Below are 13835 nucleotides of genomic sequence, written 5' to 3'. Positions count from 1 at the left end.
CAGATGACTTTCCTCTCTGCCTTTACATTTTGAGGCAGGGTCTCTCATGGAGCTTGTCAAATTGGCTAGATTGGATGGCCAATGAACTTCAGGGATCTGCCTACTCTTACTCCCCAGTGCTGGGATGCAGGTACAAGCTGCTGTGCCTGGCTTTTTACATTGGTTCTTGGGAGTTCTTCTAGCTCTAGTCCTTGTGCTAGCATGGCTATGCTTGCAAGGCAGGTCCTTCACCCACTGCACTATTTCCCTAGGCTCCTTATGGTTAGTGTTTTCAGCAGGTGCTGGGCTCTTGTCCCTGGCAATCACACCATTTCACATTCCTACCTGCAGTTCATGAGAGCTCTGGTGTTTCCACACCATCAAATACATTAATGAGACACACAAGTGCTGGCCATGGTGGTCTATCTCTGTAATCTGTATTGGCTATCTGAGGCAGAAGGACTGCTAAGAGTGCAGGTCCAGCCTGGGCTACATGGCCAAGACCCTATCTCAAAAGTGCCAACGTGACTGAATAGATGAGGAAGGAAACGTGAGGGTGTGTTTCCGTACCCGGGCTGAAGAGGACGATGGCCTTGAGGTAGGCGTACTCGTGCCCATCGATGCACAGTTTCACCATGCTGTTGCAGAACTCCTGCAGCTTGAAGATGTGCTCCATCAGTGACTTCCTCCTCTCTGGTGACATTTTATCTGTAAAGCACAAACGCACACTTCCAATTGCCATCTAAAACGCTTGACCTTTCTCACGCGCTTCCCTTCTCGCTTTGTAGTCAGTATGGAATATAATCTACCTCTTTATAGACTGCGGCTTCAGATTCAGAATCTCTGTAACGAGGGCCCAAGCTAAGATTACCTTCTGATAGTGCTCCCTCAGGGAAAAGGAAATAGAAAGCCAGAAGCCAGCATTCCCTTCTGAGATGCCCCTTTAGATGCAGAGGCATCTGTCGGGGGGGGGGGGGGGGGGGGACAAACCAAAAACCACAGCCCAAGTTCAAAGAAGGCCAAGGATGTCCCTCAACTGGTAGAGCGATTATTATCATTTAGGAAGGCCTAACTTGACGCCCAGCACTGCAAAAGACCTGGTGTGGCGGTGTGAACCTTTAGCCCAACACTTGGGAGGGAGAGACCATCAGCAGTTCAAGGTCATCCTTAGATACTTATGGAGTCTGTGGCCAGAAGAGACCCTGGCACAAAAGAACCAAAGAACAACAACAAACAATAACAACAAAAAAGCAAAACTAAGCCAAACCAAACAAACGAACAAAAAAACCAAAGTACAAAAGACTCAAATGTTTATAACAGGACTTTATTTAAGCTTATTATACCATTTGAAAAAATAATGAGGAAAAATAAGTTTCAATTTTAAAAATTAGAAATTCTAGTATAATAAAAACAAAAGTGGAGCAAAACACATTGCTAAGACCAAAGAGAAGTTGAGAAAAATATAACTGCTCTATCAGGGATCTGAGTAAAACACATCCTGACTGTGTTGTAGCCCTCAGCTTTCCCAAGTGTGCGTGGAACACGTGATCGGGCAGAATGACTCAGGACCTGGGGTCAGCAGGGGCCATGCGTCTGCTTTCTGGGAGCTTTCTCATAGGTGAGATTTATGAGGAATCTCAGCCCTTTATGAAGAAGCAGATGATTTTAAAATACTATGAAGAAAAAAACATCAGGTATGGTGGTTCATACCTCTAATCACAGCACTTTGGGAGGCTGAGGCAGGAGCATAGCTTAATATACACCTATGCTACACAATGAATTCTAACTGAGCTGGGGACTACAAGGTGAGATTCTGTCCCTTGTATGAACAAGGGAAAAGGAAGGGAGGAGGGAAGAGGGAGGAAGAAAGGAAGGGAGGAGAGGGAAGAAGGGAAAGAGGGAGGGAAAGAGGAAGGGAGTGAGTGAGAGAGGGAGGGAGGGAGGGAGGAATGGAGGGAGGGAGGGAGAAAGGAAAGATAAGGTATGGAGTAATGAGTAGTTAGTGCATTCGTGTTGTCCAGCACGTGGGGTAGGTTGTGGGGTGTTGAAGGCAAGGGACTCTCAAGAAGACACTGACACATGGTCTTAAAAAAAAAAAAACTAATAACAACCAAAATTACAAAACAAATGAAAACAGTGAAAAGTAGAAATGTGCTCAGGGACTAAAAATGTATAAATTATTCCTGAGCTTGAAGGCAGCAGAACTTTAATTACTCAGCCATGTTCAAAGTGTTTTTAAGTGTTTAAGTTTTAAGTTCTTCTTCCCTCTTCCCTCTTTATTCTCCACTTGCTTGGATGAAGCATGTAGAAAATGAAATGAAATGAAATAAAATAAAATAAAATAAAAGTAAGACTTTACAGTTCTCTTTTCTTTTAAAGCAGCTTTCTGCCGCGGGGCACGGTGGCAGGTACCACCATGCCTTAAGTGCAAGAGCTGAGGAGGCAGAGGTAAGAGGCATCCATGATGCTCCAGGACAGCCAGGTGTGTACAGTGAGATCATGTCTGCATAAAGGTTTGGCTCTGTAGCCCATGGTGGCATTGACTTTGCACCTTCCTAGACCAGTTCTTCCTGGTACCACTGTGCCCACAAGTTCCCATTCTATTCAGATGAGACAATAGGTCCTAGGGAACTGATTCAAAAATCAACTCATCATGTGACTCTAAGGGTCATTAGGAAAAAATATAGCTTAAGAATTGGAAGAGAAGAACACACCCTGAAGTATTTGATCATTTTCTACCTACAAGCAAATCTAAATGGACTTTTATGTACATAAACAATGTGATGGTTTGTCCCCACCAACATACACGTTAGAATCCGGTTGCTAAAGCAGCACTCTGAGAGGCAAGCCTTGTGGGGGGGATTCATGCCTTTAAGGTTAGACTCATTCTTGGGAGGTAGGTCGTTAGAAGCAAGTTTGCAATCCTTGGTACATTCAAATGTATTCTCTCCTGGAGACACTGATTGAGAACCCAGCCTCAGGCATTATATTTTATACATATATTTAGTGATGAAAACTTGACTTCTGAGCCTTTCAGACTTAAATACACTAGCCTTAATATTGTCTTTCTAATTTAAAAATATTTTGAATGAATAATGCATTTAACAAAATGTTAAGATTACCCAGAGAAAAAGGTCAAAAACATCAATACAATCATCATGATATCTAACTTTGGCCATGCCGCCTCATATCCCTGAAAACATAAAAGATAAAGGTGTGCTTTTACCTTGCTGAAGGCTACTGTGAAGGCAATTGACAAACGTTGCTAATATAGTTGCGACATTCATCACTTGCCAGCACTGGGCAAGACCGAGGGTAAAGAGCTCATTCCAGTACGCTTTGACCAGTGATATGCTGTTTTCTTGCCTGGTAAAAACAAAAACAAAAGCACACATTAGATATAAACTTCACACTGAACAGTGTACTTAAAAAATCACCAAATTACAACTATGCTAAAAGACCCGTGGGCACACACTCAAGAATCCTGGGCTTTGTACAGGTGACAGAAGACATCCTGGAAAGTTAAATCCCAGCTAGCTCACCCTCAGCCAGGTCCTAAGAACAGCTACAGTAAGACTTACGGGAAGCCAAGTATAGCCAACTACCCCAACACAAAACAATGATATGTACCAAACTTATCAGTTACCCTGAGGTGGTCATTGCACATTGTGTAAATGTAGAAATGACCCACTGCTCTCCACAGACATGCACAGATTCTATGAATCAATTGCCAATAAGAATACATTGCAAAAGAAAAAAGAAAAAAGAAAAGTTAAATGAACAGGCCATGACATGCAGGCACTGGTGAAATGGGAGTTGACATGGTGGATAAAGTCTGCCTATGAGAGGGAAAGGTTCATAAATGTGTAACTTTGTATATCTTATACATACAGTTAACTTCAGACAACTAAAATTCCATTTGCTATGAAGAAGACATGTAAGTGAAAGGGAGGGTCAAGGGAGAGGACTCTAAGGCAATGAGACTAAATACTTTGAAGAGAGACATGAGGTAACTTTTAAAAATGTACATGCATGTGTATGTGACTATCTGTATATGTTGCTGTGTGTTGTGTTGCATGTGTGTGTATGTGTGTGTGCACACGTGCTTGCATGCACATGCATGCATGTGTCCTCAGAGGCCAGAAGAGAGCATTGGATCTTCTGGAGCTGATACAAGCTCGAGAGCCTGTTGTGGATGTTAGACTCAGGCCCTCTGCAGGAGCAGTAGATGCCTTTAAACCCTTAGTCATTTCTCCAGTTCCAGGAGATAACTATTAAAAAACAAAAGTGTTGGATTAAGCTTGCAATCCCAGCAGTCAAGAGGTGGAGGCAGGAGGATCAGGGGTTCAAGGACATTATAGTGGTTTCAGGTGAGCCTAGGCTACATGAAACACTACTGGAAAATCCAGAGACTAGAGAACATTTACTGTGGCAGTTAGGGAGAACGCCGGCAAGCTTGAAACGGTGGTGTGACGGTGAATGTCTGTTGTCAGTGCCACCATGATGGACAGTATCATTGCTTAAACTGTTCAGCCAAAGGAAAGCCTTCCCTCCTTAGGTGGCTTCTGTCAGAGCAATGAGAAATGAGATGGGGACATGGTATTCAGTGTTCAGTAGTGTTGGGTGCATTTCTAAACACAGCCCTGTCTTCTCTGAATGCTCTTTCTCTACTTACATTATCCAGTTAACAAACCCACTCCTTTGAGGGCTGGACTGGAGATTTCTTTGTTGTGCTGCTGAGGATTAAACACTGACCACAGGGCCACGAGCCACATCCCCAGACCCGGGACGTACAGTTAAGTGTTTATTGATTGACTTTTGTCTGAGGCACAGTTTCCCCGTGATGGTCTGGAATACACGGTCCGCTTGCCTCAGCCTCCCTAGTGCACCATGATATCTGGCTTCAGAGCTTGTTTCGTTGAAGAAACGCCCTCTTATGACATGGCTCTCTCCTTTCCAGGCCCCTTTGGGGGCTTACCTGTCCATCCAGTCAGAGTTTATGTTACTAGATTTCCTAGTTAGTTGTGTTAGGGGTCTGTTTGCCACACTACCCAAAGGTGAAAAGTTCTCTTATTCATTTCTGCATCACAGCGAACAGCTCTAAGTATATAGCATATAGAAAAAAAAATCTGCTTTTTTTCTTATGTTTATTTTGTTTTATCTGTAAGGATATAGAGAACAGGCAGAAGTAAGGACTTTAAAAGGACAGAGAAGCTGTCTGTAAGTGCAGGTCTTTTTACAAGAAAAAAAACCTTCAAACAAAACCAATATTTTATTATAAGATAATTAAATGGTAAGATTTCTTTCCTTTCTCCAAAGTGATTCACATTAGTAAGGACATGCTGGTAAGAAACATGTTCACCCCGGTGACTGTACATAAGTTGTCTCCTTCTTGAAAATGCCACAGGGCACTGGAAAGCAGGTCCAATGGTAAACAAGCCTGTCACCAAGCAGGACACCTGCCGGTCCCCGGGACCCACACAGTAGCACGAGAGAACTTACTACTGTGTGTTGCCCTCTGACTTCCACATGTGTGCTCTGCCATGTTCACCCCCATTTCCCAAACATAACGTAAATTAAAATGTAATGAAAAAAAAAAAGAAACTTACAACCTTGTGCTCATGGCATGCTAAATTGCACTTGGCACATGCACGTAAAAGATAATGCTAAAAGCCACAAAAGCTAGCATTTTCAAAGAAGTTAGATGTGGTGGTGCATGTGTATGCACAAAGCATGTGGGAGGCTGAGGCAGGAGGATTGTTTGAGTAGGTGGTTAGCCTGGGCTGCATAGTGAGTTCCCGGCTAGTCTGCACTACAATGTGAGATGCTATCTCAAACAAACCAACAAACAAATAAACAAAACAACAACAACAAAAAAAAAAAACCAAGAGTTTACAAAGCAGTTTTTCCTCCTGAGAATAACTTGGGTGAGAATTTTACTTCCGTGTTTGGGAAGGATAGCCTGCCATCAGAAGAAACTGCCTGTGAAATAAACTTGAGAGGAAATCTCAGATGCAAAGACAACCAGTATTCTTACACGTTTACACAGAAAATAATCAAGAGAAATCTATCCCAGTTAAAATCAAGGAAAATAAGAAGACACTGTGTTCAGTTGTCAGAAATGATAATGTCCAGAACCAAGCACAGTAAGGGAAAAGGCATCAGTTGTTCCAGTCAGTGCTTCCTGGAACACAACTTCTAACAACATCAGAGCAGACATGCACAACTTCAAAAACACAGCCATTCCACTGGGAAGAACCTGTTTTATGGAAATACTAATACACATCGACAAAATGCGCTTGGTGGCCCTGGACAGAATAAGGAAGCTGACAACAGCCCAGTGTCCATGGTGGAGATGTGTATGTAAGCTGAAATACTCCAATAGAGTAGGCAGTCATTAGGAACAGTGGGAAATTAGACACGTGACGCAGGAAGCTTGACAGTGTCACGTGACACCAAAACCAACATGTGCCGACATGTGCTGGTGTTTGGATGTATGATAATCATAGCCTGGAAAGGGCTGGCAGGACACTGAACTCTTGAGTTAGTTATTTCTGGAGAGGTTTCACTTTATGGTTCTATCCTTCAGGGTCACTTTGGGCATGAAGAAAAGTCAAAAGCAAACTAGTTTTCATCTTAACTTCTGATTATAAAAAGAAAACAGCTAATCCAGGTAGTTAAGTAGAGCAGTGGTTTGGATGAGAACAGACCCCCTAGGCTCATACGGTTAAATACTAAGTCCCCAATTGGTAGAACTGTTCGGGAAGTGTTCAGAGGTGTGGCCCTGCTGAAGGAAGTATGTCCCAGGGGTGGGCACTGAAGTGTCCAAAGACCCAAGCCAGTCCCAGTATTTCTGTGCCTCTTGCTTGAAGGTCAAGAATAAGCGCTCAGATGTTGCTGCAGCACCACACCTGCCTGACCAGTGTGATGTGCTGCCCGTCATGATGGTCATGGACTCATGGATTCTAACCTGCAGAAAACATAAGACATAACCCCCCAAAAGCAATAGAAAAGTCACTAGGATATATGGTGAACACAGGAAACTAGGAAAGAAAAAAGTCAGAGCTGGCCTGGGCTACCCCTTGTATTGGAAACACCCTGACCTTGTGGAGAAAGACCAGAGAGCAGCCTGGATTCAGTGCAGAGGAGAAACATTGAAACAAGGAGCAGAAGGGGGAACTGAGAGTAAGCCACTGGGTTAGTTTATTGCCAGAGAGAAAGTCAGGGGTTAACTGTAGAAATCAATTACAGGAGGATATCCATCTATTTATTCCAAAGAAAATTCCAGCTAGAGAAGGAATGTGTGACTGCAATCCCAGCACTTAGGAATCCCACAAAAGAGGAGCAGAAATTCAAGGCCAACCTGAACCACATAGGGGTTCAAGGCTAACCTGAGCCACATAGGGAGTTCCAGGCTAACCTGAGCCACATAGGGAGTTCCAGGCTAACCTGAGCCACATAGGGAGTTCCAGGCTAACCTGAGCCACATAGGGAGTTCCAGGTTAACCTGAGCCACATAGGGAGTCCAAGGCCAAATTGAGCCACCTAGTGAGTTCGAGGCTATCCTGGAATCATAGCAAGACCCTGAATCAAAAACAAACAAATACCCCCCCCCCCCGAAAAACAAACCTAAAAAGCTAACTACCATCATGGTCAGCAACGAAAAAGTACTCTCAAATCCTGCTACTATGTTGTTTAAATGATTTGGAAAAGGCCATTACATTAGAAGAAAGCAACAAGTCCTCCTGTAAGAAGAAGGTTCCTAGGAGAACAGAGTCAAACGCCATTATGCCTAGCAGATACAGCATCCAGTATGGCCTCAGCATCTCAGTCACAGCCCTGCTCCTAAGCAGTTGTTTCTGTTCCTAATTTGGAGATAGGGAAACTCAGGTAACCTGGTCTAGACACACAGGAGTCAACACACAAATACACCATTTACATCTGTTGGGAAATCAGTGACTATCACTGTCACCATTAGCACCTGTTCTGAAAGTCTCTTTCTTCTGAGAAGCAAAAGAGATGGGTAGAAGATGCATTTAACTAAAGCCCCACAATCATTCACAAGAAAAGCACTACCGTGGCCATGTCACCTGGACCTGAGGCCGACCCAAACATTTGGCATCCACATAAAAACATCCAGTCTATTCGCCACCCAACCTGGACAGAATCCATGGTCCTTAGAGAAGAATCAAGAGCATGCAATAAATCCACAAAATGACAGGCTCCAAACCCCCAGGCTACAGAAGACGTGGCATTGTTAATAGAAGCAGACCTGCTTTAACTTCAGGTATAGTGTCAATGAAAGGAAAGCTCATGTACTCGACAAAGTCTACTGTGGCAAAGGGTGGTGGCCTGGAACTTTTGATTCTAAGAATCTAGGCAGAGTCAGGCAAAGTAGCACAAGCCTGAAATCCCAGCACCGGGGAGCCTGAGGACAGGAGGACTAACAGGAGTTTGAGGTTAGCCTGGGTTAGATCCTGTTGGAAAAAAGCTCAGGGCAGAAGAGGCTGTGAGATGACTCGCCAGGTAAAAGCGCTCACTGCTGAGCTGACATCGTGACTCAGTCCCCCAAACTAGGAGAGAATTGATTTCCCCCAAGTTGTCCTCTGATCTCCACAAGTGTGCCTTGTAATACAAGTGCCAGACACACACACACACAGACACACACACACACACACAGAGAGAGAGAGAGAGAGAAAGAGAGAGATGCATACACACACACACACACACACACACACACACACACACAAATAAATGTAAAAAATAAAATAAAATAAATCCTCAGAGTAGACAGGCCTGCTGTTGCCTACACTAGGAAAATTACACCAGCCAACCCCAGCTTCTTCCCCAGCTTCTTCGTCTGAGGATCTGTGAAGTCATTTACCTCAATCATGCAGAATGAATTTCCTACATATGAAAACTACAGATCCTAAACAGAAAACCAACACTCCTACTAAATATAGAGGCCTTTCAAAATACAAATGAGGACCCTAACCAATCCCCTGCTCGCTAGGTCATCAGAGCAAACATGTTGGCTGAGTCTCTCTGTGGATGACCTCTGTATCCAGTCAGAAAAAGCCAGGCCAGACGTCAGGCAGATTTAAAGTTTTTATCTCCACACAACAGAGTTCCCCACCATTAGCATCTAGCTCTTATCTGATTAAGTCAACTCATAAAAAGGATTTAAAGATTATCTAGGCAGAGATAGGAAGGGAGAGTTTATGTCGCAGCTAACCGCTGGATTGTTAGCTCCACAGCTATCCTAATTAAGAGTCCTGTGGCTGCTGCATAAAAACTGATTTCCAATACAGAGACGAGTGGCTGCCACTGGAAAATTAATTATTCTATAAGCAGAAACCTCGAGCTTTACTCTTGGTTTCTTGAACATCCTGGCTGTTTCCACGGGATAAGCACATTCAACAGAAGTACTTAAAAACAACGGTGGTGTGACTAATTGAAAGAGCTCAGACTAGACTCCCAATTCTTTTCTTTTCTGAAATCACGCAGTTTATCCAGGAAGGCGGGGTGCAGCTCTATGTTGCCTTCCTGGCCTAAGTGTCAGTGACCAGCTGGGCCATGGCATTTAATGCCTAACAAATCATAAGCTATCAGCATGCTAATGTTTTTGTACCATATTTTATTTTCTTAAAAAAATATTGGAAGATAACTTAAAAAGTCAAATATTTTTCTGAGACCAATGGGGAAGACTCATTCAAAGGTTACATACTCAAAACCAGGCCTTTGTTCTGTGTAATTATAGATCGCTGATTGTCTAGGAACCAAATCATGGTGTCAGTTATGTCCTTGGGAATCAGGGCTCATGTGTTGCTTAGCTATAGTCAAAGTATTGTAGATGATAGGAAGGTAGTTATGTGTATATGTCAAGTGGGAAAACATGACGATGGTAGGAAAGAAATCGAGTGGTTACAAAGTCAGACTGAATCCTGTGGGGAAATGAAAACCTTCTGAGTATAATAGGCTTGGCACTTTCACTGTCGCATGCCGGTTACTTTAAACAAAGGGCTAGCAAACTTTTGTAAAGGTTTGGTTTCTTGGAGCAGACCACTTTCCATTTCATCTGGTGGCTTCAAAACAGAATACAGGCCTGGTCTGTGGTAGGCAGAGTGATTTGTATAATGGTCACTGGACAGTTTTGTTTCTTTCTTTGGGAGGAAACTAGATGATTGGAAAATAATCACCTCTTATTTTAAAGGAAGCCATGCAGGCTAATACAGCTTGCTGATGCCATGCCTGTGACCAATACAAAGACAAGGTTGTTGTTATTCAGGGGGTCGGGGATGGGGGAAACCCAATAGGAGTACCCTGCCTTTGACACTGCACAGGTTTACTGCCATCTACAAAGTTCACACCAAGATCACATCATTGAATTGTAATAAATAAATAAAATTAAATACATCACAAAAAATCCTATACTGCTGTATCATTTTCTGGTAGGTTGCATTTATAGCCATCCTTGACTATCCAAGGCCCTGAGACTAGACATACCTGACTTGTACATCCTTTCTTTTAAAAAATGTATGCATGTGTATTTTGCCATCATGTATGTCTATGTACCATGTACATGCCTGGTGCCAGCAGCTGAGTCAGAAAGAGGGCATCAGAATCCCTGAAACTGGAATTAAGAATGCTGTGGGCTACCAGGTGGGTGCTGGGAATAGAACCTGGGTCTTCTGCTCTTAACCCCTGAGCCTCTTTCCACCCCATTCCCCCAGACACTCCTATCACTGAGTTATGGCCATTGCCAGTACTGGCCAGTTGGTCCTCTCCACTTACCCAGGTTATTAATTTGTTCAAACGATAAAACGCAGCTACTCTTCCAAACAGAAGTAACAGAGAAAACAGTAGTTAGCTATCACAGGAATAGAATGGTGGAGCATTTCTCTACTGGCATACAAATCCTCCCCAAATAAACTTCTTGTTTCAATACATCTGTGCCACAAAAAATCACATTGATATTTAAGGACTTCAAAACACTCACCCTAGTGCCTGGAAAGAAGGGATGGAGAGCGCCCAGTGCATCGATAAGAACAGCAGTCTGGAGGCCGACTCCCCAATGTAGTGCACATTCAGGTACTCGGGCATAGGAGAAGGCATGGTGAGCTAGCATGAACAGGGATTTATGTAAATTATCTCATGGCTTCAAGTTCTAAATGATCAGTTCTCTGAAAAACTTGAATATAAATATAACACATCAAATAGGAATCTGATATCTTCACCTGAAAAACCTTAATATTGAAATCATTCAGGTCACGGGCTATTACAGTAGTGTTTAGGAGGGATGAGCAGATCATGAATTCTGTCAAAGGGACATCCAAACACTCTCACCTAATGGCTGCCAAACATGAAACAATCTGGTTTGCTTTATGAAGTCACTGTCTTGGTACATAGGTGGTTTTTCTTCCCCTCTCCCTTCTCTACCACTGGGACATAATAAATTTCAGTGTCAGAAGCAATCCTATATGCCGAAGAGTCCTTCACTTAGGCTACAGTTATGCTCACAGAGTCAGCAGGTAGCCAGAGGGAAGCAGGCCCAGTGATGCCAGCCGAGGAGAGCATGCTCCCAACACTGGGCACAGCTATGGCCCAAAGGAAGCAAAACATACGGGAGTCAGGCTTAACACTGACATCCCTTCAATTCTTCAAAAAGAAGGTCTGCACAGTATCACTCTATCCTAAAATTTTGTTACTAAATACAAAAGTATGTAAAAAAAAAAAAACTGTTCTATGGGAAAATATGTTCATAGACAAGCAACTTAAAGGCTATTAGTTTGTCTTATTATAAACAAATAAATGAGTGGGAAAAAGTAATATTCAGTTTAATTTAGTTATTAAGTATCTTTATTTATATTGTCTGACCACAGTGATAAGAGACCTCTATCAAAATACTTCTGAAAGCATTCTGAAAATCTCAAGGAGAGATGACACTACTACACGTGACATATGTAAGAACCACATTTCCTGTTTTGAAGCAATGATACAGACCTCGGTGAGGACCCAGGGAAGTGAGTACTCACAGTGACTGACAGCTAACCCAGAGGCAATCTGGCTGTTACTCTACCGAAATTGGAAAACTGAGTTATAGCTTGTGACCTTAAACATTGGTGAACAACCCAAATGCAAAAATCTAAACTTGGAACCATTTTGGGATCAATGGTTAATGTCTCAGCACATGTCGGAGTTCCAGATCAGCGGTATTCTACTAGTAATGACTCTGAATATTAACCCCCAAACCCAAGAAACTGTAAAGTCTGACATATCTCTGATCCCAGGCACCATTTCTACTCTATTTAAAAAAAAAACCACATATACACAAGAAGTCACTGTCCGTTATAAGGATGTCCATTGTAGCTCTGCTTCTAACAGAGACTAGAGACAACCCAAATTTCTATCACTAGCAAAAAGAATAATGCCCACTATAGAATATCCTAGAAGTATTAAAATTAGTAGGAAAAGTTGAGATGATAGTAAAAGGGAAACTCTGCCAGGTGTGGTGAGATGTACCAGTAATCCCAGCTTTGGAGCGGACGAGGCAGGAGGATCACAAACTTTAAGTTGAGGCCAGTCTGGTCTATGCAGTAAGTTCTAAGCAGTCTGGGCTCTGGGGCAAGATTTGCCCTAAAACAAAACAAAACCAACAAAACCCCTCAAAGACATCTAAGTCGGAAAAAAAAATAGCAAAATAAAATGTAGATGACAGAGTTTCTGCTGAAGCATGTGCCTCGCTACCCAGGGACATGGAAAGGGCAGGAGATGGCAGACGGTGAACAGTGGCTGCCTGTGGGGTTGGGTGGGGTGTGTAGCTGAACCATATGTATTTTTCTTTCACTGTGTGTGCTCCTGTGTGTGTATGTGCACATGGGGGAGGGCACAGGCAGGCTGAAGGACAACCTCATTCCTAACACATCACACCACTCATCTTTTTGTTGAGAAAGAGCCTCTCACTGGCCTGGAGCTCACGTTTAGGCTGGCTGGCTAGAGAGACCCAGGGAAGCTGGTCTCTGTCTCCACAAAGCTGGTTACAAACATGCAGCATTATGGCTAATGTCTGTTTGCTTGTTTATTTAACATGGGTTCTAGAATTCATATTCAGGCCCTGGCTTGCAAGACTTTACTGACTGAGCCATCTTTCCAACAGTCAATAATATTTTCCCAGGGGATTAGTATATTGCTTTGATTACATTCTAAAAGGTAGCTATGATATCAAACAGATCAAAGAGTTTTCATTAATAAGATATAAAAGTTCTCAGCCGGGCGGTGGTGGCACATGCCTTTAATCCCAGCACTTGGGAGGCAGAGGCAGACGGATTTCTGAGTTCGAGGCCAGCCTGGTCTACAGAGTGAGTCCAGGACAGCCAGGGCTACACAGAGAAACCCTGTCTCTTTTTAAAAAAAAAAAAAAAAAAAAAAAAAAAAAAAAGATATAAAAGTTCTCTATAAATGTCAGATAAAATATAAAAAACAAGAGCTGGAAAGGTGGCTCACTGGTTAAGAGGAGTGGCAACTTATTCACAGGAGCCAAATCTATTTGCTAGTACCCACATAGTACCAACTTTTATAACTGCAGTCACAGGGGATCTGCCGCCCTCTTCTTACCTCCAAGGGCGCTGCATACATATGCTGTACAGGCATCTATGCAGGCAAAACACCCACACATATAAACATTTAAAAAATTTTTAAGTAAAAAAGAAAACTTAAAGTTAAATCAAGATCAGGTAAACAATTTAAATAGGCCTATATATAACCCCTAGTGAAACAGAAGCAGTCATTAAAATCTCCCAACCAAGAAATGCTCAGGGTCAAAAGATTTTATCACAGAATTCTACCAAATTTCGGAA

At 42.8% G+C, this 13835-nt stretch overlaps 1 protein-coding gene across 3 annotated transcripts in view; it reads right to left on the bottom strand.

Moving 5' to 3' along the window:
• The window catches only part of Nr2c1 (nuclear receptor subfamily 2 group C member 1), a 54786-nt gene that overhangs the window by 4393 nt on the left and 36558 nt on the right, over nt 1-13835 (bottom strand). For all 3 annotated transcript variants that reach the window (XM_076920027.1, XM_076920025.1, XM_076920026.1), the window contains 3 exons: nt 10979-11100; nt 3206-3345; nt 550-687 (listed from right to left, as the gene is read on the bottom strand). In XM_076920027.1, the coding sequence (XP_076776142.1) occupies nt 550-687; nt 3206-3345; nt 10979-11100 (400 nt within the window). The remainder of the gene's footprint in view (nt 1-549; nt 688-3205; nt 3346-10978; nt 11101-13835) is intronic.

Source organism: Arvicanthis niloticus, chromosome 22 (genome assembly GCF_011762505.2).
Source record: "Arvicanthis niloticus isolate mArvNil1 chromosome 22, mArvNil1.pat.X, whole genome shotgun sequence".
Classification (NCBI taxonomy): domain Eukaryota; kingdom Metazoa; phylum Chordata; class Mammalia; order Rodentia; family Muridae; genus Arvicanthis; species Arvicanthis niloticus.
This window is presented reverse-complemented; position numbering and strand designations above follow the sequence as displayed.